This window comes from Apostichopus japonicus, chromosome 4, assembly GCF_037975245.1.
Source record: "Apostichopus japonicus isolate 1M-3 chromosome 4, ASM3797524v1, whole genome shotgun sequence".
NCBI lineage: Eukaryota > Metazoa > Echinodermata > Holothuroidea > Aspidochirotida > Stichopodidae > Apostichopus > Apostichopus japonicus.
Genome location: NC_092564.1, coordinates 18,348,067 through 18,372,952, shown reverse-complemented (window position 1 = coordinate 18,372,952; position 24,886 = coordinate 18,348,067). Strand labels below are relative to the sequence as shown.

Genomic DNA, 24,886 nt, shown 5'->3' with positions numbered 1-24,886 from the left:
CAAGAAAACACAAAGTGAAAGCTTTCCCTCAAAACGTCTGTATGTAATTAAGCACCTTGGCATTTCGATAAAATCTCCTGTCTGTGTTCTAAGAAATGTAGAACACATTATTGGTTCAAGTTTTCATGATGTGCCACTAACCTGCATTATTAGTTAAAGGAACGTTCATGTGGTCAAAATATCGAAACGAATGCTTATATATAGTGATTTTAAACCAACATGGTGGACACTATAATTAAAGGCGAAGAAATGAATGTATAAATGTTAGGTAAGTGTTATGAGTATATCTAGTTAGTGTTGATTTTTACTATTTTTACTTTACCATAACAAAGAGTTGGAAATGTTTCGATACATCTTTGAACTTAGCATGAATTGCAGAACACATTTGGATGACAATCAACATCACTTGTCGTTGACGAATGTCTGATGCATTACAAGCATGTCATTTAAGGCCACAAAATTCTTATCATGTTTTCCTTTAGAGTTTGGTGCTACTTATGAGAATCTGACCAAATTGTCTGTGTTTTAGACTAACTATTCCAGCCACTTCACTGATGAACTTTCAGATGTTTTAAGGGACATTTCTGAAAAATTAACAGTGGTATAGAGAATACAAGCTGGACTGATAGTAGTTAGAGAGCAGTTCAGTTGCATCACAAATTAAAACTTAAAATAGATATCAAACAGGATGATATTAAAGTTCTGTATATGTTAGCTGATTTGTAGAACATTGTGTTTCATGATGACATCACAAACAAATAACTGTGATGCGATTTTATGAATAATCAAGGATTATCCCGAAAGAGAAACACTATGATGTCACCTTCATGTTCAAGGTTAGGAAGAAGAAGAAGATGGATGAGATGGGGTTTTATATCTCATACGAATGTGGAAAAATGTTGCCTTCACGTGTCGCATAATACTTTTTAGTCACTAGGAAACTGCTTTAAATAAAATTGTTCGCTTCAGCGAATGAGGACGTCAGATCGTAAAGGGAAGAAGGAGAGTGAAATACAATACTTGTTGAATAATGGCTGGTTCTTCCTTCGTGATTTTGGGACAACTCAAGTACTGACATCCTGGCCCGTTGACTTAATCATGAAAATCGACAGGTCGTATATATATAGTTCATGTATTTTCCGCGAAAGGTTTGTTCCGTTTATTTGCCAGAAACAATGCAATGTTGGTGCCCATGTTTGTTAGATGACTTCGATCGATGTATATAATCTACACAACGGTTGAACGTAAATGTTAAAATAAGGGGGACGAAAAGAAAATCAAAAGTGTTTGTTATGCTTTCTTTTAGTTGTTTAGAAAAAAGTTGGTTTTCAATGTATAAGGTATGTTGTAGTCGATTTTCAAACGTTTAGTCTGTAAATATAATCACACTGTCTTTTGAAGTAGGAACGACAACCAACAACATATCATGGGATTTGTCTCAATCATTTGAAACATTATTTTAACGCCTGCGTATAGCTCGTATTATATCAGCTACAGTTTCGTGTTTATTAGGAGTGTTAGCTCAGTGGTTAACGCCGGTACCTTTCAATCATAAGGTCCCGAGTTCGAGTCACTCCAAGATTAATGTATGTCGTCCAGATACAGGGTTGTTGACAATTGACAATTCATAATCATGGACGTTAAATATGAAACTAAGAGACTGACTTCGGTCAGCTTGCGGCTTTGATAAGCCAATGATGGCTTCTTCATGAGTTCCTGCTTGCAGGATGATCTAAAATACATACATATACACATACATACATATACACATACATACATATATACGTTACATACATATTAACGGAACCATTCTTGGCGGATTAAAGACAACGCAATAGGTGACCCATCGAGAGAAGAAAAATGAAGTCGTTCTTATTTTCAGAGGAGTTAAATGTGTTTTGCGTAAAAAGACAAATATTTGGAAAAGATATTTTGCGAGTGTCTCTTTCATATATTCTCAGCTCGTTTCACATCTTAAGTTATGTGTATTCTTCATCATGCTCTTGTTTTATAAAACAACAAACTTAGCTAATTATTCAAATTGTCGCTATCATTAAAGGGGTAGGAGTCAAGAGATTATAGTCGGAGATATTGTGATCCGTGTGCTCTCTCCCCGCTGGTTACGTAACGGTTTTTATGGGTGTATGATAAACCATAACTTTATAATACTACACATTGTGACCTCAGTTTGCCCACGACCCACAAAATTCCAAATATGTAGCCAACAGTACATCGATTGTTGTATATGTTACTTACAATGATGAACAAGTCTTTCATGAAATTGCTAGATATAAATATGATAACATCAATCTGAAAATCAGTGACGTTTAAAATTACCACAAAGAAAATGTACAACCAAGAAAATGAAATGAAAGTAGTTAAAATTATCACACATGACTTGCTTGTTTGTTTTCCTTGAGATTTAACAGGCCGAGAGTACGCTAGATCCATTAGAGTTATAGCTAACGCAAACGAAGAGACTACGCAAGATTTGTTTCAAAAATGAAATCTTACCATAGTGTCATTTGATCGAAACAACTATTGTTTTTATTACTGTACAATCGTTGATTATGTACATATATGTAAGTTTGTATATACGTTATAACGTCAATAAACCCCACCCCTCCAATAACATAGTATATTCTTATGAAACTCAATTGTTATAATATATACAGATTTAGCTCAAAATTACTCGTAGAGCATTATGATATGATAATAAGATTATATACGGAAAACCGTTTACTCATTGCTTTTCCAAATAATGGCAATGAAAGTAGGCAATTTCAAATCTCCTTCCAGAAAATATTCTCTCTGTTCACTGGTATCGCATTAAACACAGTGCATGAAAGACTAGGTCTATTTATGTAGTAGTCTGCTTAAATATACTCTATTCCGCCCATTATCTTTGTAGTCCTCGTAAGTTCTAACGCAATTCATCAATAACTTGTTCAATTAGGATAATGACTGAACCGAATTCTAAGCTAGCTATATAATCATTTTAACAGAAAGAGATTGTATTGCAAAGTATATTTCAGTTTTCACAAGTTACCGAAAAGTATATCCTCACATTTGTTAATGGTCAATGGAGATTCTGATTGTAAACGATGTGAGATGCTGTTTCTTTTTAAACTGGCTTTTTATCAAAATTGTTGTATTTACAAGTCTGTTCTTCCGCTTTCTTGTGTTTCATCCTCTTTAATTGCCTAAGAGGTGTATCAAATGGTCTCCAATAACTTGATGTGCGCAATTACAATATACGAATGAATAATTTTTATCCATGATATCAGATATCCCCCCCCCCCTACACACAAAAAATAGTAATAATGAGAAAAGAAGTACTTTTAAAGTGTTTGTGATGTTTCTTCTAGCTATTCCAATTTCAAGATATTTACCCCTGAAATATTACAAATACCAACAACAAATGTACTCTTAAACATTCACGTTAAATATATATATATATATATATACACGCCTGTACAACGAGGAGGGGTTGTCATCATCAAGTTACATATTTCCAACCGGTTATGGCTGATGATCCGTTAATGATTAAAATTTCATATCTCACTACATAAGAAGTGTTAAAGCTATCAAATGTTTGATGATAGTTAGCAAAATTAGTTATGATTATTACTGCTTTATACATTTATCACAAGAACCATTCTTTAACGTAGTATATTACGGTCCATGCCGATTTAGTATATTAGCTTGACTAGTGAGGTGTCAATTCCAAAATATTGTTGAGAAAAACAAACTCTAAATTCTGAAGTTTTTTAAGAGTCAAAACCATTGTTTACACACCGAGTAACGTCCATATAATTTCTCGTGTATTTCGAATTTTTTAAACTTGTTTGTAGATTTATCGTTTCACTGCGAATAAATGAAAAATAAAACCCAAAAATATTTTCAGATCAATTGCCCTGGTGACATTATTCACTCTGATGTTGCGACTTTGCATTCAGCAAATGTCACTACATTTGAAAATATAAAAAAACCACCCCAATTATATCTTCTACATACAAAAGAGAATGAAGCTTTGACCTAAAGATGAACACACATTTCAGCAATTGTCCAAAGATATCAACTTCAGCCACAGGAATATTCCATTTAATTGGAAACTGAGTAACTTTCACTTTTTGGAGAGAAAAAAAAGAAAAGAAAAAAAGCATCATGGAGAAGGGAGGTTTAGTTTAATGAATTGCAATGTTATTTTGAATAACTCCCACCAGGTTTGGTAAAGTTGTTCACGAATTCCCCAAAAGCTGTTTTAACGGCTAATAAATGTCAATGAAAGTCAATTAATACTGTCTAAGTGATCACAATGGTGTGTTACCTTGATGACGTTATCAAATTGACCCTATGTTTGCTTCGAAGGCTGCGTGACCTTCCATGACATCATAATTATTGGAGCAGAGATGAAATTTGATTAAATTTTAGTGGATTTCCCGTGAATTATTTACTTGCTCTCAATTAGCTCACGGTCCACGTACTGTTCCAAGGTAAGTAAGCATCAATTCTGGAGATATGATTGCACATTAAACCTGCTGTCGTTTGCGTAGACGTTTGTTCACGATCAAGCTATCGTGTAAGCATACATACGACTGCCAGCGTTAAGGTACCCTGAATATGTACATAATATGTTACCATAGTCTACCAAAATTGATAGAGGAACGATGTAAATATAGGCAAATGACATTTGGAAAGAATTGGAAACACGTATGTAATAACACCCAAAAAACCGACGTTGAATTTGGAAATGAAACAAACTTTTCTCCCTAACTTTCTCACTCGTTGGTTCTTAGCAACTTGAAGTGTACGTTGTCTAGTCAAGTTAACTACATAGTTGTGAGATTATATAGCATCGTATTGTATTTTTCACTCGATAGTTTTGAACCTTTCATTGGTTAAAGTATAGCAAATATCACTGCTATAGGGTTGTATAGCTTGTACCACATATATGAACAAGAACGTATATACAGTTTGTCATTTGATAACATGCATAACGACAAACTTTGTTTCAAATTCACTGTTGAGTACAAAACATAAAACATATCTCGAAACTGTATGCAGACATTGAATGCAAAGTTTCTCAGACTCCTAAATGGTATATTTGTCTTCATATGTACACACAGTGAACTTGCAATTTAACAATTTCTTAAAGATATCAATGCAAATATTTGACTACGTTCCAGGTGAATCTTTTTCCAGAAACATGTATTGCACTCAAATCTTATTTTTTCTTTTAGCCTGTTTTCAAGTTAATGATTTGGCAATATCAGACCTTAATTGTGACTTACAGTTTGCTTTAAAATGTTCTGATTTGATCCCTAATGAGTCATGTTTGTATTGCATTTTAAACATTCTCTGCTAACGATTATTGCACGTCAAGCGAGACATTTGACAACTCAATTAGACGTTAATAAACGTCCATTTTGTGTTTTGAATCCATTTTATGCCAGTCTGCCATTAAGGGATTGTTTGGATTCGTAGATTGGTTTATGACAGCAATCGAATACGCTGCGTATATTCCAGCTAATGTACGCCTTGTGCGATGTTTTTATATTTTCTTCATTTGTTAATGAGCAAAGTAAGCTACAAATTTAAACGGACGTTTCTAGTAGTTTTACGACGTTCATCGAAAAAGTGTCTCGAATCGTCATTGATAAGGGTATGGTATTATCTTAGAGTTGCAAGGTTGATTTCATCTGCTTAGGTTATTAAAAGTACCGGTGGTTAGTACAATAAGTATCCCAAGATCTCGTATTGTTTGAGTATATGTTAGTGATCTTTGTATGTTAAACGATAATTCGTCTGTTTTCTGCATTCAGTGTGGGGTTTTTTTTGCAGGATAAGTCATCCAATTTATCAGTTTGTAATGAAATGATCCCACGATCACGTCGTTTTGTTCAAATGATAGAACAAATAATCAAATTTATTAGGCTTAGAAGTATTTTTTTCTTTTCAACTTTACCGATGATGTCATTGAATAATTTTGACAAACAATTGTGATTCAGTTTGTTAGATAGTTTAAAAGGTCGAGTCATGTAGCTCATATCAACTGTGAGCAAGTTGTCTAATAGAGACTTTCTGCAGTTTTGATAAAATCAATTCGAACCTAGCCTACCAGACGTCGATAACAGATGTATCTATAGCCTACCACATTTTCATAGTGGATACACATAGCCTAGCTTAACTTGCATACACGAGGTCTGGGTTGAAATCGGTTTTACCTATAATTGCAAAAGCTAGAGCAAACAGCTATGATGTTTTATGGTTTACTTTAAAATTATGTTATTACTATTTTATTAATTAATACGAATGCCTTTTCAATGTACTTGTATTAACATTTAGCTCTTCGTCATTGCTATAAATACACGCTACAACACGTAACATAAACTGTATTGCATGCGTCACGCATCATCCCCGCTTAAATAATTCTAAAAACAAAAGAGAGAAATAAACACTTCACACATGACGAAATCAATGCTTCATTTGCTTAAAGTCATCCCATTTTAGTCATTTCCAAGACTGTTTTATCCCTCCGCATGCTCTACCAAACTTAATATACTCCTTAAAACAGATCATCATTTCCCGCATGACTAACCATATAAACTCTTAATGTGCATTTTAAACCTAACTGTGACATCATTCATACAGCAGGCCTGGTTAGTTCAGTCAATTTCGTTCCATTTCTAATGCCCCGAGGCTGCGGTTTCAACAATCTAAAAAGTATTAGCAACATTTTCTCATCAATTAAGCAACTTATAATGGGAAATTCGGATAAAATTTTTGGTACGTATAAATGTTTTAAAAATATCACGTTGAAATGTCTCGCTCGTGGACACAGATGTTAATTCAAAGTCATGGCCAAGTAACCAATATATTATAATATAACGAAACATGTCTGCCTTGTGAAAATGACATTGAGATAGAACTGATCAACTTTATGAGTTAAATTTACCGTGCATCCCTGACCATTTACTTTGAAATGCGTGGTGCTTTCATCATCACATGTGTAAAGTCATGGAAACATCAATTTCCTAACTTTAGCTTTATGCGAAGAAGTCAAGGATTATTACGTCATCTTTTCATCCTCCGAGAACTTGAGCCTATTGATTTTAAAGTCCATTAATTTGAAAACATCATTTCGAAACTCGTCGTTTCGCTTAAAACGTCTGAGATGTTGATCTCATTCATTTTGGCTTTCATATTTTTTATGGTAGGTTACACATCTTTAGGGAAATAGGTGGACAACATCTCTCATCGGATCTCATTATAAACGAGTAAATCCATCTAAATATCAAAACCCTACAGTTTATACCATTGTTTCATAAATCAGGGTCATAGGCTATAGGAGTCAAGAAAATAGCATGTTACCGCATCTCCCTCTCCCCGTACATGTGTTTAAAATGTAATCGAAAATATTTTTTTTAAATTAACATTTTCCCTTCAAAGGGTCATCTTTATATGCATGGAACAATTTTGCATACTGACAAGCCTTTACTTTCATGGCCCGTTATTTTTTGACGGTTGTATAACAGATTTATTGGATTGCGTAAACGCCGTCATTAAGTAAGGGGTATCGCTATGAAAAAAAAAAAAGTTTAAGCAACGGATTGAGCGGTTTACAGGATCGTTTTCCTCGCTAGCAAATATACGATTAAAAATAAAACATTTTTTTAGTATGCACGGTATTTTATGGATGTTTTTAAAATCGTTTCCACTCCCACAGCCCCTCCCCCCCCCACCCACTAAACAAGAAGGGTTGTCACCCGGGCTAGATCTATGATAGGTAACAAACCTATAAATCATAGTTTTCATTCACCAATGTGTGTATAAAGGGCAACCTGTAAGCTAACTACCTAAGAATTATATTCTCTTTGGGACGAAAACAAGCTGATAACAAAAATACAACTGGTGAGGAACGGTATATTTTGATTTTTTTCCTTTTTGTCTTTTACTTTTACAGGTATATACAGATTGCTGGATGGTGTTGTAGAAGTCCGCCATCGACCATATCTTAGAGTAGATTACCACAGATTCAGCGACGATGGGCCGCTGTTTGTGCCTCTTTCTTCTTTTGTTACTCGCCATATTGCCCTTCCAAGCTATCCATGCAAAGAAAATGAAAGGATGCTTTAAGCTGGGCTTCAGAGCCTGTGGCGCGCCAAGTGAGTCTTTATTTAATAGACAACTAAAAAAAAAAGTTTATATATGTATGTATTTGAGATCCTCCTGCAAGCAGGAACTCGCGAAGAAGCCATCATTTGGCTTATCAAAGCCGCAAGCTGACCGAAGTCAGTCTCTTAGATTCATATTTTAACGTCCATGATTATGAATTGTCAATTGTCAACAACTCTGTAACTGGACGACATAAATTAATATTGGAGTGACTTGAACTCGGGACCTTATTATTGAAAGGCACCGGCGTAAGCCACTGAGCCATCACTCCCTAGCACATGTTATAACATGCTAACACAGGTTATAATGTATATATCCATTAAATACAACAGATGATCAGGCAACATTACTTAGTCCTATAGCTATATTATTTAGTTCGTTTTATTTGAGTAATTTCTTGCATTCAATTTAAAGTAGTTTTTATTATAAGAATAATCACGAAATCCGATCTTTTTAGTTTGCCAAACACTTCCTGTATGTAACACTTGTTAAGTTGTATCCCTTACTTTAAGTTAGAAAAAAGGTATATATTCACACAAATATCATCTCTCCCCAGAGTGTACCTTTACAGATTATGCACTAAATCTCTTCAACACTCACAGGATACAGGAAATTTTAATTGGTCTACAGTAATAGGCCTTTTTCTCTTAACGGTTGGATGTCACTTTCCCCTTCTTTGAAACTGCAAGTGTCATTCCACTTTAATTATAAATCAACAAATTCCTTAGCAGTTTCCGTTTGAAAGTAATGACGTGAATATTGAGGCTGTCAGAAAAACACGTCTATTAATTCTTGTAGTATGAGAGTGTGCCCCTGGCGTGAATACATTTACAAATTTAGGCACTTCTTATAAAGTGCCTGCCCCACATTAAGCGTTGAAAAAAGAACTTCTCAATCACCTATTATTTTGATAAATTCATGAAACTATATTTAACAGCAAACTTGAGATATGATAATTACAATATTTGTGAAAAGATGAACTGCGATTAAGAATGAAGTGTGAAATAAAAACAATTAATAACAGGTTTCTAACAAATTTTAATTTGCAAAAAAAAAAAGAAAAAAGAAAAAAAAGAACAATAAGACTGTTTAGAAACTTCATTCATTTGCATAAACCCATCTCCAAACTTTCAGCTAATCATTTTGAGAACTTTTGAGTATTTTCAATAGATGAGAAACCGGATTATACCCGATATTGGCTAATAGAAAAAAAAAAGAAAAAAAAAAGGAAAAACTTCTGTGAGAAAATAGCGTAAATTTTTGCCAGACGGTAAGTTATTCTATACCTATAGTCCGTTCTAACTTAAAGTTTAAACAACTAATGTTCTCTGGTTTCGAGTGGTCAAAGTCGTTATATATATTAACTTAAGTGTTATTAACCGCGCGATACTTCATAAACAGTCTAACTCTTTTGGAAGTGAAGATGCGGATTCGATCGATCTAATTGGTTCTTTTTTTTAAAGTTGGTTGTAGTTGCTTTTAGTTGATTATATCCAGGACAATTCGATGAACCCAATAGGATATATAGGACACAATCCCTTTAAGAACCCCCTCCAACTTCCCGGAAGAATATTTAAGTGATCTCAAGTAGGGTGATTTGCTTTCATTTCACTCTGTTATAGGTAATCGTGGATGCATCATAAGTAATAAATGAGGGTACCAATAATCAGGGACGCAGTCACGCACACTCCAACATCAAACCAAGGGGCTCAGAAAACCCACCTACCAAACCCTCTCACCCTCTCCGTATTATCCCACTCTGACAGAAACAATATGACAAAAAAAAAATCATATTGTACCGAATCGGTGCATAACATAAACTAATATGTAGAGAACAACTTGGAAAACTGGATATTCTTCAACATTGTTTAAAAACTTGCAAAATATACCACCATCTTAACATCATCCAGTTTATTTAAAATTATTAAAGAGGAGTGCAAAAACGTAAATGGTACCGTGCCACTTATTATTAATTAAGGCTTTATACTCAATGCAACAGGTTCATTCATGCTCCGTTTTATAATTCTAGAAAGAGAAGGAAAACGTAACTTAAAAGTAACGACATCATACTCTGTCAAACAAAAATTGGAGGATTCAAAGAACCCATAAAGTTTTAGTAAAACCAGTATAATGTGAACGTAAAAACATTCTATTTAGTAATCTACTTTAATAATAATAATAATAATAAAAAAAAACAATATGTAACGTAGGTGGTCTATCTTTTATGCATTTTTTTCCATAAGTACCAAAGGATTAGTTGTTTATAATCCGGTTTTTACATTAACAAATAAAGCAAGTTTCGTTATCTGTTTTTACCCCTCTGATATTCTCTGTTCCTGTCACCTATAACAAAGAGAAATAATCGCTTTAAGTCTGCTCCAGATTTTCATCACACAAATATAAATGACCTTTAATTTGTCTCCTACGAGAGCATTGATTTGTATGAATTATCCATTTACTGATGCCGATTTCTTGACTAATGACAACCAAGGAGGGAAGAATTTAGAAATGAAAATAGATTCATCAATTTTAATTTGTTTGAGGTACACAAAGTATATGGTATTAAAGTGAAAGGCTTTTGTCCAAAAAAAAAAAAAAATAAGGAAAAATAAAAGGAAAAATAAATACATCAAACGGATTGCTAAATAAAGGGTATTTTCTTACAAACTTTTGATGTACAAATAAGTGTAGTGAGGAATCAAATGTCTTGTTCTCGTGCACTAGACTCTATTGGAATATGGACTAAGGAATCAATTTCATACAAATGAAGTTTGCACTGATTGACATCATGTACTACAGAAACAGATGTAGTTTTCATAGATTTCCTTATATTTTACTTGAAGTGGAAAGAAAGAACTGCGTTAGAAACTAAGAGAAATATTTATATATGTTTTTATATTAACGATATCGACTAGATTTGTGCGCATTTTAGCTATTACCGAAAAGTCATATTTACTCACTAAAATTGAATAAATTTGTTATATGTAATAATTAAAGATAACATCGAAATCGCGACGTGGTTGTTGGCACTTATTTTTTATGGTAGCTTTCATGTTTCGTTATAGGTGGTAAATTATCACATAATTAAATGAATACAATATATAATGATTGATTTAGAAGAAAATCAACATTCAACACACGGGGAACTGATTTTAATCTGATTTATTCTTTTCAACAGTTGGTAAAAGAACAGAAAGTCAAGACGTTGGTCCCCCAAAAGACGTAAGTAGTTTAGTACTTTATCAGTTTTTTACATCTCTAATATTCTTCCATTACATTTTGATATATTTTTGGAAATATATATATATATATATATATTTCCAAATTTCAAAGCGGAAGGCCCGTGGTTCGAATCCCGGTGGAGGCTAAAAGTTTTTTCACTGTTCTGGATTTTCCAACTCATTACGTTTTTCATTTATATATATATATATATTTACACGCATGATTGTGCTAAAAGATATTTTTAATGTTTTGTGGCTGGGAAAAATAGGGAGGGGGTGGGGGAGGAGAGGGGGAGTTTGGCAAAATTTTAACAGGAATTTATTCCATATGCATTTTGGTTCTTAATTAAAATATGTTAATAATCTTCTTTTCTATAAACACGAATACCGGAAGCTTAGCTGAATCACTCAAAAATAAGCCATGGCATGATATCTTTCGTAAAAGAAAACTATTTCTGTAAACGAATTTGAGTAGAGTATGTATGAGTACGAGTACAACACCACGAGTACCAGTATGAGTATAGATAAGGTATGTGTACAAGTACAACACTATACGAGTAGCCTACCAGTATGATGATTAGAATTAGTATGTGTACAAGTAGAACACCACGAGTACCAGTGTATATGAGTAGAGTATGTATGAGTTCGAGTACAACACCACGAGTACCAGTGCATGAGTAGAATTGTTATAAGTACGAGTAGGGGTACAAAGCTAAAAGCGCGAACACGATATTTTAAGTTTCACTTTAATATGGTATCTTTATACCATGCCCGTGTACCATTACGAGATCAAATTCACAATGTCAAGATAAATTACAGGTAGACTGGTTAGAATATATACTAGTACGAGTACGTACTTACTACAGGTATATGGAGGCGACTCACACAACATGAATAGAACTTACATATTATAGCAAAGTTCAAATACCCTGCAAATATTCTACGCTCCTTTAAAAGAAACAGCGCTGTTAAAATTATATTTGAGGCTTCAATCTGGCGACCAGGGTGATACGATGTCGACAAGATTAAAAAAAATGGCATATGTTGTAGCTTATTAATATGACGTGTCAGTGTTTCATTTAACTTCATAAATCACGGTGGAGAGGCACACGCACCATTGACTGCATCATACACGAACATGTGACAAGGTCCATTAAAGTGATATTCCGTGTTCGATGCAGCTGTAATATAATTAAAAAGGAGTGGTCATACCCACAGAAATTAGCAGCGTAAAAAAAGTAAAGATCATACAAAATATACACTAATCTAAAGTTAAAGAAGCATTCAGATCTTCGTTTATCCACAAGGCACACATTATCGAAAGAGGAGGCAGAAGAACGTATTTGTTTTCAGAATGAGTAGTCCTATGATAACATTATTCCTTTCAACTCTATTTTATATGTAACAATCATATCGTTAAATTGAATTGAATTTCATAGACGTAAATTTCTTTTAAATAAACGATAGAAAACTATCAACCAAATGAAGTCATAAAAAAGAAAAAAAGAATATATTTTGAATTCTTAGTCAAATAATAATAATATGCCTATACAACCCTATATCCATTGTAACGCTGAAATCGCGGTAAAGGCCTTTTTTTGAATTTCAGAAATGTTTCATAAGTAACAAAAGTAATAATAAACCGCATATACCGCGGTTGTATCAAAGAACATACGATCAATCGTGATATAAATTGTCACAGCAATGTATAAAATCTGGTCCTTAAATTACACCAATTTAGTCAAACTTGTATTAGTAAATCTTATTTGTTTCACTTTGTCTTCACTTTGCTTTCTATGATAGGTGGGGAACCCTTCATCATTGTTTCCTAATGGTGTGTATCTGAAAGATATATTAGTTAAGAATTTTAACAAGATCAAATGCATTCGTGTTCTATATAATAAAGGTGATGCCTAATAATATGTTATGACTCAACTTCTTATTGATGAGTGGGAGGAAATAAAACGATCATAAAAGCAAATAAAAGAGGAAAAGAGAGAGCGAGATTTATATCATTAGTTGACTAACGTCACAAACAATAATAGTCGGAAATTAGAGTAATGAGGATATGTGACATTTAAATCCATTTTTCTTGGTAACCCTTGAATTATAGGAAAGTATTAAGTGCATGGTAATTGTCAGTTTATCGCATGATTTGTAGACAAAATTTCAAGCTTGGAAAAGGGGACCTTCAATATTCGGAAAATCAAATTTTCTTTGTGTTGTTAATCCCGAAATCTATCCCAACATGTATACCCTTGGCATTTTTGTATAAAATGTAATTTTGATGTCCATATATGGCTTGTATACATGATATGCTTACATGACGTCTGTCGCCACGTACAATAAACAATATGGGGGAAAAATATGGGGTTATTCTACCTCCTAGGCAGGAAAACGAGTTAACTATTGAGTTATATAGGTCTTGTGTTATACTATTGACTGACTTCTGAGAGTGAGGATTAAGGGACCACGCCCCTTCCGCTCCCCTCTTCACCTCTTTGCTGATTGTTAGAGATTTCAGAACATTCTGACGCGTTCGCAAATCACCTATACTACTTCACTGTACATCGTGGGAATCCGCTGCTTGTCTATACAGCACAATGATAATTAATTATAGGCACTGCAGATCCACCTTAGAAGACAACAGACAGCAATATACCTGTGAAATTGCGAGTACTAGAACATAATCATGTACTATCTAAATATCCTGCGTACGAATGCGAGTACCAATCCACATAAGAGCTGGTAAGCGTATACATTTAATGACACTGGAATATATTGAGTACGCGTATATACGGAATCAGGAGTTTCATTAAACCATGCATACGATACATTATGCGTATGACGCTACTGTGTATATAATAATACACTCCAACATCGAGATATCTTTCATAACCGAATAGTAATACTAATAATGATAATAACATGCTCATGTGATGTATACATAGGCTACTTGAATCATCCAAGATAAGAAGACTTGAGGCAAAGATAAAAGAAATCAATTTGTAATCGAAACCATGACCTTATCTGAAATTCATAATGACTGAATGAACTTGAAGCATTTCCGGTTAAGTATTTGTGGTTACGAGTAAACAACTTTTACTACGATAACGTATACCTTACTATTCCAAAGGCTTTAACACACACTGGTTGGCAGTGGCACCGTTTCTTAGTTGTTTATTATTTTTATTTTTTGCTTTAATTATTTTATGTTCATAAGTTGCATGGTCATTAAGGTAATAATGGTCTTGTAATGTAATAAATAAGTAGGCTCGATGTTCTATCCTGACATAAAAAAAAGATTATTCCGGATGTATTATTCCTACATTTATTTTTCATTTTCTTTTCATTTCCAGTATTTACAATTATGGAATGAATTAAAAGGACGAGAGAGCGATACATCCTGCGTTCTCGATAACACAGTCTCATTGTTCCCAAAACACATCCAAATTAGAATATATGAGGTAAGTGTGTATAGGCTTCTCTAGCCTAACGAACGTTATTACGCATAGTAAGCCTACATCAACCACCATATATCAGAAACAAAACACAGCCCCAGTATATGTTACGTATTCCCTGTATGTATATATAGCTGCACAAGAACACGTAGGTCATACATTCCACTATTAAAATGAAGAAAAAAGTATCCTCACAGCTGCTTGGGCGGAATATTCTCGGGTGAAATTTCAGGTAATATTTTCATACATACGTTGCTACTAAACTCATGTAGGACTACATCCCAAAATTGTATACATAACAACAAACTTCATCACTAGAGGAGTCAAGAATCAGTACAAACCCAGAGACAATTATATCATTGGAACCTATTTTGCCCCTTATATATTTTTTATGTATATAGCGCTATTAATTTATCCCAATACTTTTCCTGCCCTCCTTCCACATTTGTTTTTCCCCGATTGACCATGGCCTTGCTTTCACTAATTGTCCGTTCGTCAATTGAAATCGAGCAAGAACTAACCTTTTACAAATTATATGTCACAGTTTATTCACATGACTACATGATTCTCGTTACACATTTTCATATTTTTTTCATACTGTTTTATCATTTCTTTACCTAGATCGGTATACAAGATAATCATATTAAAATGTAATGAAAACAACCAGCAGGATTAAGACTTTTTTGAGTTTTGAACTGTGACGTAATGTTATTGCAATTTATCACATCTATCTGTATTACAAATTCTGGATGTTAAATCGAGAAACAGCAACGTAAGCTAATAATACTACACAATACTGACCTAAATTATAGAGCGCTTAATAGTTAGTTTAAAACTCTGATTCCTGTTAAAATTAACTCCCCACTGGTTAAATTGTGGTTTAATATTCAATGTTCTATAATTCGTTGACTGAGTTGAAAATCAAACAATAATTATTTTTTTATTGATTAACTTCATTCCTTAAACCAATACACAGCTCACAGAGGGAGGGATAGATTGAAATTGAATAACAGGAGAGACGTGTATATATACCAAAGATTTAACCTATATAGAAATAAAGCAAGTCAAAACAACATACCGTGCGTGCAAAACGTGGGCAATTCGTTCAATCATATGGACGCTATTTGCCCTATATGTGTAAACTCGTTAAGGACCGTAATCAATCTTGCAGTGAAAACGCTGTATTGGATAAAAAAAAAACGAAGAGAAGAATAAATATATATATTTAAAAATATGTCATCAATGATTATGAAAAAAGAACAAAAACAAGACCAGATGTGGACAATTTAATTTTTAAAGACTATATAATCAGTCATAACTATGACATGTACTGTAAGTAATAAAATTTTGTTTTGCCAAATTAATGAACTTTATTCAGATATAAATAAAGGAGACATTCTGGAGAGGTACATTTCATGTTTATAATAACTTAATACCGTAACATGATTTGATGACTGAAAGGGTGAAAAATGTAATTTACGCAAAAGTTAACTTGCTTGAGAGGTATTAGGGTATATGCACAGGCGCAATAATAACTTGAAAAAAAAAACAGGTTAACAACACAATAAGAGACACGTTTGGACAAATGCTTTAATATATATATTTATATAAATATATAAATATATATATATAAATGTATATATATATATATAAATAAATATATATATATATATATAAATATATATATATATATATATATATATATATATATATACACGATGATGTTTATATTTACTTGTGCGCTGTGTATGTATGTGTGATATTTCATATTTTGGAAGTTTAATGCAATATTTGTTTACCTCTTTTGTTACAGATTTTTGCTGACATGGTAATGAAACTCGCGGAGGACGAACAAATGTGATTCAGTCAGAGGCTCATTAGAAGTGGTTTCGACTCTTTAAAGAAAATGAAAGTGATGTTATTATAAGGATGGAACTTTTATTTTTTGGCGGAAAAAAAGTTTATTTATTTTACCAATAACAATGCCCAGTGCAGCTATACAAAAATGGTTAAAACAGGGTCAATCAACCGATGTGATGTCATCTAACTGATGTAACGAAATGCTGTTACCAATGTTGTCGTCACTATTGCGTCATGAATTTGGAAGAACAATTTCAGAAATCCAACCTTGTAGAAGACAACATCGGACCAGTTTACATCATTACTCCTGGAATGAAATCTCCCTCTTAAATATATTCTTTCTAAAGTGTGAGACACTTTAAGCTAACGTCACAACGCCGGTTCTTAATATGTGTCTAATGTATTGGTATGAGGTAGTAACGGGGCAGTCTGTAAGATTTAATTTAAAAAGCGTTTGAATCTTAGATTTTCGTTACGTATCTGCCATATGATTTCCAAATCACATTCTTTTAACGTAATGTGTTGTTGCAGTAATATATATCTTTAGAGGAAAATCGACAATAATTTGAACATCAACCAGCCGACTGAAATTCGCTTACCGTTGCAGATCATCCCCTCCTTACATAGCGCGGGAGGGGGTAGCAGCTCGGGACTGTTGTGCAGCTGTATATATCCGAGCGGTCGAAGGATTCCCTCCTCTATAGCTTCATCCTATAGGCGCCAAATGCGTCACCAACCTCGCCCCCATCCTTCATTCATGTGCCCTCTTTTTGGTTGCATCTTAATTAAGTAAACCTCTTGCCATAATGATCAAATTTCGAATCAATTCTACTCCTCTGAAATGAATGATTCAATTGGAGTTAAATTATTTGTACTGTTTCCAAGATGACATTGTTAAACATAAATATGTATGTATGCATGTATTTTAGATCCTCCTGCAAGCAGGAACTCGCGAAGAAGCCATCACTTGGCTTATCAAAGCCGCAAGCTGACCGAAGTCAGTCGCTTAGATTCATATTTTAACGTCCATGATTATGAATTGCCAATTGTCAACAACTCTGTAAATATCTATCGCATTAAAGTAAAACCCATATATTATTATCCTAGTAGAAATGTCTCTGAAACTACCTCAAGAAAGCCAAAACAAACAAACAAAGCGACACACAAAACGAACAATCATACAAACATACAAAGATATAAATAAATCAAACAGAACAAAGCCACAAGCCACAAGCTGACCGAAGTCAGTCTCTTAGATTCATATTTAACGTCCATGATTATGAATTGTCAACTGTCAACAACTCTGTAACTGGACGACACACATTAATCTTGGAGTGACTAGAACTCGGGACCTTATGATTGAAAGGCACCGGAGTTAACCACTGAGCTAACACTCCCTAACATATGTGCTCCCCTATGCGCTCCCTAACATATAGCTAACATATGCGCTTAGGGTAAGCAGTGACAGGTAGAATAAGGGTAAAGGGAGATGATCATAAAGGGGCAAAAGCTTTTGTTTTCCTGTAAGTATGGAACTAGGCCTACCATAGGCTGGAGATGATTCACCTTAAAGGTGGTCATTATAGTTCCCCAAATATGTTAGAAAAGTCGCATAATTGAGTACTAAAACTCAGATTTGAACAAAACCTTCATTGTCACTTTCAAGACGTTTCGCCTAACGGAGACATTTTAACTGTCTCACTGAGCCCTCGTCTTACAGGTTTGGAAATAATATGGAGGAGGAGGATGAGGAGGGTAAAAGCCTCTACGAAGGTTTTTATTTAGCACTTCTAGCAATTATTATCGCGCTGGAAATTTGGAGGCCAATACTGATGACCTTAAAAATGGAAATCGAACAAAGAGAGAAAACAAAATGGCGTCACAGTGCTGAAGAATGCATTCGATGATATAGTTATATATAAAGCATTGGATTTAGTCTCATAAGAAGGCAATTACTATCATGGCAAAGACATGACGGGTTTGTACTTTTTTGGAGAATACACAAATATTATTTTGTTGTTATTTTCAAGGATACGGTAAAATCATTTTTTGCTTCGAAGTTTTGTGAGTAAAGCTGCATTTTGGGTTGAATTCACCAAAAAAACTGGTGCTCCCATTCAGAGTGGTTTACATGAAAGATAGCTTACTTTGGTGGATGCTTTTATCTCAATTGTCCACTTAAAATCCTTCTAAAATTGACGGATTAAAGCCAGAACTTTCATAAAGTTTGCCAAAGAAAAATCAAACCAATACAAACAACATCAACAACAGTGAATTACATTAATTGTATGGGAGACACGTTGAAGTATAAATCGTTACTAATGTATCAATTAAGTATAATTAGATGCAGGGTTTAGCTAACATATCAGACTGAATGGCTTATAAACTTATGTGTGTGAGTATAATACCACATGGCTTGGTCACAAGTGACACAAAGAATCAAATACAACACAAAATGCAGCTTTTAAGAAAGTGTAAACTCTTTCAATTTGACTCCAGGCTTGGATTAGATACATTTATGGTAATGTTTGTTTCGAATATGAGGCTGTAGCCTTGCAAATTGTTTATCTAAATAATTCATTTAGGAAATGATCTTTGGAATAAGGTCACGAGAGGATAATATAAGCATGGTAAACAACCTCTTTGATTTTGTAATTTTTTTTGTCATATCTATATATCTATATCTGTATATACATTTATATATTATTACTGTGAGTTTCAATAGAAGTTAAGAAAGAAAGCGAACAATTTGGTATCAGTCTCAGATACTTAACACAAGTTGAACAATATGATTTCGTCAGTCCACAAAACAATAGCGAATTTCGATGAAGAGAGATATTAAACCATGATGTAATCAAATCAAGATATATAATATTATACAATTTATGTCATTAACTGGTTTAACTATATACCGACAGATATCTCTCTGGTGTTGAATGCTTCGATTTGAAGAATTTAATTTCGAATGATATCGATGTAGTTCACTATTCTACAGGTTGATACGCAGATCACTCCCTCCCCCCTCGTAACATCCCCTCCCCCCTCATACACATACACCAGTATGGATCCTCTCGCCTCGTAGTGCTCTCTATTTGGATGTAGTGACAAAAATCAAATTAAGCAGAGAAGGTATGCTATTACTTAAAAGAAGGAATATTAACCGACGTATCATGCACGTGTTTTAAAATAATGTTGCCTGAATGAGTGTGTGTGTGTGGGGGGGGGGGACGTCCTAATTGGTGCAATTAATTATTCACTGTCTCATTCATTGATCAGATTTATCATCGGGAAACCACGCCTCATTGAGTCATAGAAGCTAATTGCATTGAGCGATACTGGCGATATTCATCGATGAACTTGCTGATCGATGCATATAAAACTTGAAGCCACATGTGTAGGCTGTAAATATAGCATGTATGTTAAGAATTGAAATGTTTGTCTAGTGGCTAAATATTGATATTTTGTTTGAAAAACACTTCGCGTGGGTACGCAATTTCTGAAACATTTGACACCAAATACAGAAAAGTAATTTCGAAAAACAAATATTTCTTCGAACATTGACAGACGACAGACTACGTCATTTAAACAGAATCAATTAAAATAATAATTAAACAGTTTGAAAAGCAAACCAAACCATGTATTATCATATACTTCATGATGCAAGGTCATCTGTCCAAATAAGAATATTTTCTGAAGACTTAGATTACAATGGAACTTACCTGATATATTCTTGATGCTCGTCATAATCTTAGGAATAAACAAAACAAATTTACCCTACAATAAAACAAATTTACCCTAAAACAAAACAAATTTATCCTAAAACTAACTCAAACCAACCAAAGGTAATTATGTCCGCAAAATTATCTTCAGTCACTGCCCAAAACAGAAAGAACACCCCCCCCCCCGCCCCAATATAAAAGGGACTTGATATAAAATAGGAATGATATGATTAAAAATGATTCCTTCGCCTTCGCCTTCACCCTTTATTCCCTTGCAACCCTAAGGGAACCATAGTTGTGATATTTTTGAATCGTTGTCGTGTTCAGAGATATCACATTTTATATAGTATTTGACATACATAAAAAACCGAAAGGGGATCACGATTTTTAAAAAGGGTGGGGGTGTATTGATATACATTTCGCCCTAAACGGTGAATGACCTATATGTTTCTATGTACGTAAACAGATTGGGGCTGGCTAGAGTTCATCTCTGCCATTACCTTCTGCAGGGCAATAATCCGCACGGCGTGGGTTGTTATAGTAACTGACAACGTGAGAATTTTCTTCCTCTTCGTGACATTTTCTTCTCAAAAGAGGGCATTGTCATATATAAAAACAGTTATAAATCGTTGACGTAATGCATATTGAACAATGATTTGGGGTTTTGTTTTCAAGAAAGCTTGATTAAACTATAAAAGTCACAACGTTGGTTTTCTTTACACAACTAAGGACATAGAACAAGACACGAATAATATCTTACCTTACCTTAAAAGTATTGTCTGGAAAATTCGACCACGATTAAACTTCACCAAACTTCAAACACATATCTGTATATGATAATTAGCGGTAATATATGTAGAACAACAATATATACATAGAACAACATGTCACTCTGTGGTATGATACCATTGATTAATAACTCATTGATGACGACTGTTATAATGAATGTAATCACACAAATGTGTTATTAAAAATCGAAAAGTATAAATCATTAATTACGATATGTATTGGCGATTCTGAGAATGACGCAAATAAACAAACGTAAGGGATTCTCAATAGCCGGTCTGATGGTCTTCACTCTGGCACGACGAACGAAGAATTTTATCATTATGCTATCTATTTTAAACAAACTTCTTATTCAACTCGTCCGAGGTTTTATAGATTTCAATATGTTTTAAAGTCCATCAGTAAAGCACCCCCCTCTCCCCCAGTATATGTTTGAAAGACAAATAATGTTTGCGACGGGTGACGAGTCAACGAACATTTCTCTTAGTGTCCCTCCTAACAAGTAAACTTTTCATCCTGGTCTCTCATTACCCTTTAACCTTACTTGCTAGCATTGTTTTTGATAAATTTAATATAACGTAGGTTGTTTTTCATTCTAGGCTGATTCCATATTTTATTGGCTTTTCTGTAACCTATTGTTTGTAAAGTATGATAACGTATATGTGACTTTAAATAAATAATAATAATTATTATTATTACCGCTATCCTCGCACTTATTCCCCTTCGAGACAGTAAACTGTCAAACTTAGTACTCTTCATTTATTATGCTTTCTCTATATTTCATAACAAAATATTCTTTTTCAGCACATTCGGGGGTTTTATGGATTGTTTTAACGTCCATCAGGACCCCCTCCCTCCTCAAATATATATGTTAGCGAGACAAGTAATATTCGCGAGTCACGAGTCAACACACATTATGTTACCGCTGTCCTCCCACCTATTCGCTCCTCGAGACATTTAAGTGTGTAACTTAGCACTCTGAATTCAATGTGAACAATGCAGAGGGTGCCATCGTCCAGGGAGGTATACTGATGAAAACTTTGAGTAATTTGTTAGAATGGTAATATGCTCCATCAAACAGCCACCCCCCGCCCCGCCCCCGCCCCCCAAAAATTGCTAAATTTTCGGTGGATGATCCTATAGTAAAAAAATCGTGTCTGGCGGACCTGAAGTCTTTTACTTTAATTTTACATTTTCTTCTTCATATTTGCAAGGGCAGAATATTTCGCATTGCTGGCGTTGAGATCATTGTCATCACTATAGGTCATAATAAGAGTTTCAATATTTTATAGTCATCATTTACAAAACTCAATCTTCATTACAAAAAAAATAAACAATGAAATCAATATTTAACAACAAATTTGCAAAAGGCACACGTGGCTCGATGATGTCATATTTAGACTTGTTCAAGTCTTAACCCTTCAGTAAGCGAGGAACATTAAGTGTGTGATATCTCCTTAATGGAATCAGATTTGTCTTCACTTTTGTTGATCACATTCATCTATATCACATAGAGCAGGGTTTCCCTAACTTTATCCCCCCCCACGACCCCCCTGTGGATGTCAGAGTTGTCCACGAACCCCCAACCTTTCGAGACACGATCTGAGTCATTATTATACTATAATACGCATAACAGTGCTTCCTTAAAGATGAAGTTCATAGTGTAATATGTAGAGTTTGTTGATAGGTATACGACTTTGGTACATTGCTAAATAATATGATATATCAGATGTTAGTTCAACAAAAAGTACTCTAGTTTTGACTTTCAGATACGTCTAACGAACCCCCTGGGATGGACTTACGCACCCCCTGGGGGTTCATGCACCCCAGTTAGGGAACCCCTGACATAGAGCAATGATGATAGTGCGATTGGTGTCTCTTTTTGAGGTCGAACAATGGAGGGAATTTAATTATAAATTCTTTGAAGTAGTAGAAAATTATAGAGGGAGACAAACATCTCCAGACTTTGCAAGAACGGAGGAGAAAAGGGCAAGAAAACAAAATCAGCCATTCATGTTGAGAACATCCACCATTTAATTATAGCAAATATGTATAGCGAAAAAAAAAACTTACACAAACTGTTAATGTACTGCACAAAGATTACGTGGATAAATTTATAGTGGGTCTGATTTTTCGATCCTAGCAGGATGATCTATAGAGGTTAAAATCATAAATATAGAAATTAATGGCAGAAAATAGCGACGGTCGCAACTAACAATCATAAGAAGCCTCTTTACGTAAATATGTAACATATTGCTAAAATATATTCAGCTACACGTAATTCATACACTGATGCCCAAAGCAAGAGTAAAAGATGTAAAAGTTTATTGGGCATTCCATTATAAAGACGCACAAACTGATGTCTATCATAACGGCAGAAAATCTTCTTTTTCTTCCTTTCAGTTTTGACAAAATTCCGCCCTATAATCACATTATTATGATGAGATATACTTCTTCTCATCAACTGGAATTAGCCCTTTAGTAATAGATAAGCGAATGAAAGTTACCACATAGCTCGATCTGTTTACAAAAAAAAAGCCTGTTTCCACTGACCTCTTTATAAACTGAACTGCAATCTGCTCATTACCTGTAAAAAGGACTGATTCCTGTGGAAGAGAAGTAATGTATCGTATTTCTGAATTGTAGTATGATTTCGGTATATTATGTATGTATTTATATGTATTTAAGATCCTCCTGCAAGCAGGAACTCGCGAAGAAGCCTCATTGGCTTATCAAAACCGCAAGCTGACCGAAGTCAGTCTCTTAGATTCATGTTTTAACGTCCATGATTATGAATTGTCAATTGTCAACAACTCTGTAACTGGACGACATACATTAATCTTGGAGTGACTCGAACTCGGGACCTTATGATTGAAAGGCACCGGCGTTAACCAGTGAGCTAACACTCCTTAGTCATGATTGGTATCGGTTTGTGTATAAATGAAAAATTGCTATTAGAAACGTAACATGGGAGGGGGGGGGGGGAGGAGGGAACAAGGGACACAGACCTAACTATGATAGCGATAACCTGTCATGAGCATGCAGCTTCGCAATAAAAAAAAACGATTAGAAAAATCTTATTCTCATTTGCAAAGATATATCAAAAATTTAGTCTTCTACATATACAATGCCTAAGACTTGAACAAGTATAAATATGACATCATCGAGACACTAGTGCTTCAAGTTTTAGAGTTTGTTTTCTTGCTGCATTTGTTACAAGACAGTACCTATATACACCTGAATTCTATACCTTGAAAATATGAAACGGTAAAAAGAAAGAAATAGTAAAGGGTTAGTTTCAGTATGATTTCACAGATTAACTAAATAACAGCCCCCACCCACACCCCCCTCCAGACACAACTTTTGGATAAATCCCAAAAAGGGAACAGAAATTGTCTTAGCTGGGGGAGTATAGTTGTCCATTAGAAAGATCTCACATTAGCTAAATATGATGGATTAGGGAAACTTGTCAGAGAATGTCAAGTTTCGATCCACCTACACAATAATTTTCGTAATTTTTTCATTCTGTTTTTTTTACTTCTAAATGATTGAACCTGAAAAATGATGAACACACTATGGTAACTTTTCAAAGGGCAGAATTTAAGATCAATATAACTTGACATAAAGAAGAATAACGTAACGTAAACATAACATAAGAACC

At 34.2% G+C, this 24,886-nt stretch overlaps 1 protein-coding gene across 2 annotated transcripts in view; it reads left to right on the top strand.

Annotated features, from left to right (window-relative positions):
* Positions 1–19,358, top strand: part of LOC139966701 (uncharacterized) — a 47,020-nt gene extending 27,662 nt beyond the window's left edge. For both annotated transcript variants that reach the window (XM_071969989.1, XM_071969990.1), the window contains exons 2-5: positions 7,967–8,168; positions 11,357–11,400; positions 14,759–14,866; positions 16,674–19,358. In XM_071969989.1, the coding sequence (XP_071826090.1) occupies positions 8,048–8,168; positions 11,357–11,400; positions 14,759–14,866; positions 16,674–16,721 (321 nt within the window). In that variant the 5' untranslated portion in view covers positions 7,967–8,047 and the 3' untranslated portion in view covers positions 16,722–19,358. The remainder of the gene's footprint in view (positions 1–7,966; positions 8,169–11,356; positions 11,401–14,758; positions 14,867–16,673) is intronic.
* Positions 19,359–24,886: the final 5,528 nt, after the last annotated feature.